This window comes from Trypanosoma theileri (genome assembly GCF_002087225.1).
Source record: "Trypanosoma theileri isolate Edinburgh chromosome Unknown TM35_Tth_55_V1, whole genome shotgun sequence".
Classification (NCBI taxonomy): domain Eukaryota; phylum Euglenozoa; class Kinetoplastea; order Trypanosomatida; family Trypanosomatidae; genus Trypanosoma; species Trypanosoma theileri.
Window position 1 is genome coordinate 40,236 of NW_021639897.1, and position 3,070 is coordinate 43,305.

Consider the following 3,070-nt stretch of genomic DNA (forward strand, 5'->3'; position numbering starts at 1 on the left):
CATTGTGTGTTTTGCCCTGCACGGTTTTGTTAGTCTGTTTTATGCAGAGAAAAGAAAATAATAGTAGTTAATACAATTTGTATTCTTATGTGCTTTAACAGACCAGCATACCCAGTGGATTATGAGTTATTTTTGTGCGATTGGTCCTCTTCTTAATTTATGTTTTTGTTCACGTTTTTTTTTTCTTGGGCGCTGTGTGCTTTTTCCTGCAATGTTGTGTGTTGGAGTGTTTTGTTGGGAGAGAAAAATAATAAAGAATACATAAGTAAAATTGTAATTGTGCTTGGTCCTACAAGAAGAGGCAGTTTGATTTTATTGCTGTGTCTGCTTCTGATGGTCGTACTCTTTAATTTCTTTTTTTTCTTTTGAGGGTTTAATTGGGATTATCTGTTTGTTATTGAGTATTGTGTACGTTGTTCCTTTTATTTGGGCACTATCTGAGTTATGGTTGCGCCTTTTTTTTCATGTGGGTGTTTCTGCTTTAATTATTGAGTGTTGTTTGATTTGGTATGTGTTCTTATTTTCTTGTTTACATTGATTCACTTTGTTTATGTTTTTCTTTCCGGTTTTTCTCTTTGTGTAAGTGATTGAAGTAAGACTACTGCAAGAAGTATTGTAATGGTAATGATGCGCTACGTGCTGTGTATCCTCGCTCTCCTGCTCTCATGTGCGTGTGTGCACGTCCTCGCTGAAGAAGTGCCTGCCGCCGATCTTTCCGACCAAGTCCCTGATACGGAGAGTGAGACAAAGATTCTTCTTCCTTGTCCTGCTGCTGGTGCTTCTGAGCCTGGTTGTTCTGGTGGAAGTAGTGGTCATTCCCCCGGTCCTCTTCTTACTTCTGAGTCTAGTACTCTTAATCCTGCGCTTCAGAAGGAGAGAAAAGAGGGTGGTGATGATAGAATTCCTGTTCCTCAAGCTATGGGTGTTGCTGGGGGATTGAGTGATCAAGAAACTTCACATCTTGCTGGTCAAAGAGAAACTGAACACCAACCACTTCATGCTGCTTCAACTACAAGACCCAATCCTGGTGACAGTCAAACAGTGCAGGGTCACAATCATGATAGAGGACAGACTCAAGACCGAACACATCAAGGAGGAGCGAATGTTTTATCACCGATAAAAGAAGTACAACCTTCTGTACACGGTGGAAAAGCAGAAGAGAAATCACAAGAGAATTCAAAGGAGCAGCTCACTCTCCAATCTAAAGGTAGTCCCAATGAGAACTCTGATGCGCCACAGAGATCTGGTCCCCAGGTGCAGGAACCATCATCTGCAGACACACACGATGACGACAAAAATGAGAACAAGCGAGACAACCGCAGTGTATCAAGTGGAAGTACAACTACGAATAGTGGCACACTAACACAATCTTCTTCACCAACATCTACTGAAGCCAATGCTACACCTTCACCACAGGAAACTGAGGGGAATAATGAATCTGACCATAAAAACGCTGAAAGCGGCACTGCACCAGAAGGGAGTGGGTCACCAAATACCCAACAAGGTGCTGTGGAAAATGCGGATACCACCACCACAACAACACTTCCTCCTGAACTCACAAACAACAAGAAGGGTGATGCAGACAGCAGCAGCAGTATCAGCAGTTCTGTGTGGGTACGTGTACCACTACTGATTGTGGTTACACTGGCCTGTATTCTTGTGTGCTGATTGTAATTGTGGTGGTGTGACTCAGGTCATCCTTTGTTTTCTTCTTCTTTTTTGCATGCATCCCTACAGTCTAACTAATCTTCCACCTGTTGGGATTATATTCTTCTTTTTTGTTTCATAATGTTAATGTGTGTTTTGTGTTTTTTTTTTGCTCTCTATGTTTACCCTATAATAATAATTATTATTGCTACTCCATTGTGTGTGTGTATGTTCTTGGAGACTCTCTGTGTGTGTGTACTTGGGCTTGCACTGTGATAATGATGATGATCTGCTTTTTACAATGAGAGTAAAAGAAATAATAATAACAGATGAATTTATATTTATAATTGCGTTTATATATACATATATAGACTTACATCCATAGTTGTTGTGTATTTCTGTGTGTTTACTGTGTAACTATGGTTAATGGTTAATATCTTTTTTTTGTTTGTGATTTGCTAGTTCTTTTTGTGCTTTCTCCAGCGGTGTTATGATGATCTATGTCGAAGAGAGAAACGAAAAAATAGTTATTCTTGCTCATAATTTCGTTATTGCTTATAGGTACCAGCATTCCTAGTCTTCTTTGTGATTCTATGTTTAGTTGGGCATTTCGTTGTGCTTTTAATTTTTTTTCTTTACTTCTCGTTTTCTAGGGTTTTTTTTTTTGATGCCTCTTTATTGGATTCTTTATTGTTTGTATTGGTAGTGTTGTATTGTGTTTACTGTTGTTTTTGTTGTGTTCTATTTTACCATCTGTTTTTCTTGTTTCTATTGTATGGGATCGTTTTTATTTTTCCTCTTTGTTCACTTTTTCTTAAACAAAGTGACGGTAAAACAATCAAGAACTACTCTTGCTATGATGATGCGACCCGTTGTGTGTTTGCTGGTTTTTCTGCTGAGTGTTGCCTCAATATGCGTGGAAGGTGACCCAAACCCTGCTGAGGAAGATGACCTTAAAGCTGGCACTTCGGAGTGTCCTGCTGGTACTCCTCCTACTACTGGCAAATGTAGTTCTCTTCCTGGTCCAACACCACCTTCTGCTCCACTTACACCAGGTCCTGCTAATCCAAAAGGTGATCAAGATTCTGGTAAAGCTTCTTGCCCTGATGGAGAGGGAAGTGACGATAATTGTCGTTCTGAGAGTGCTGATACGTCTTGTTCTTCTACGCCTTCTGATTCTACTGATGGTCGTACTTGTCCTCAAACCGCCGTGCAAAAGCCGAATCACGATCAGTCTGGTGGTGCTGCAGATGGTCCTACAGATGAAAGAGGTACAGTTGGCAGTGGGCAGGTGTCGGATACTCATACTGGTAGTGGTCCTGTCTCTCCTTCTGCTCATCCTACTGCATCTCCTCCATCTCAATCTACTACTGAAGAGAGAAGGGATCCATCTCCAACTGTCCCTCAAACTGGAAACAGCGGC

General features: G+C 40.8%; 2 protein-coding genes across 2 annotated transcripts; both read left to right on the forward strand.

The window, feature by feature from the left end:
- Positions 1 to 618: 618 nt before the first annotated feature.
- Positions 619 to 1,668, forward strand: TM35_000551210 (uncharacterized protein; the record flags this gene model as incomplete). The annotated part of the gene is made up of 1 exon (XM_029030786.1): positions 619 to 1,668. One exon carries the CDS (start codon positions 619 to 621, stop codon positions 1,666 to 1,668), a length of 1,050 nt encoding a protein of 349 aa, XP_028877918.1.
- Positions 1,669 to 2,503: 835 nt separating this feature from the next.
- On the forward strand, positions 2,504 to 3,070 carry TM35_000551220 (uncharacterized protein; the record flags this gene model as incomplete). Its single annotated transcript, XM_029030787.1, has 1 exon — positions 2,504 to 3,070. A coding segment is annotated over one exon (567 nt), but the record flags the coding sequence as incomplete, so codon positions are not given.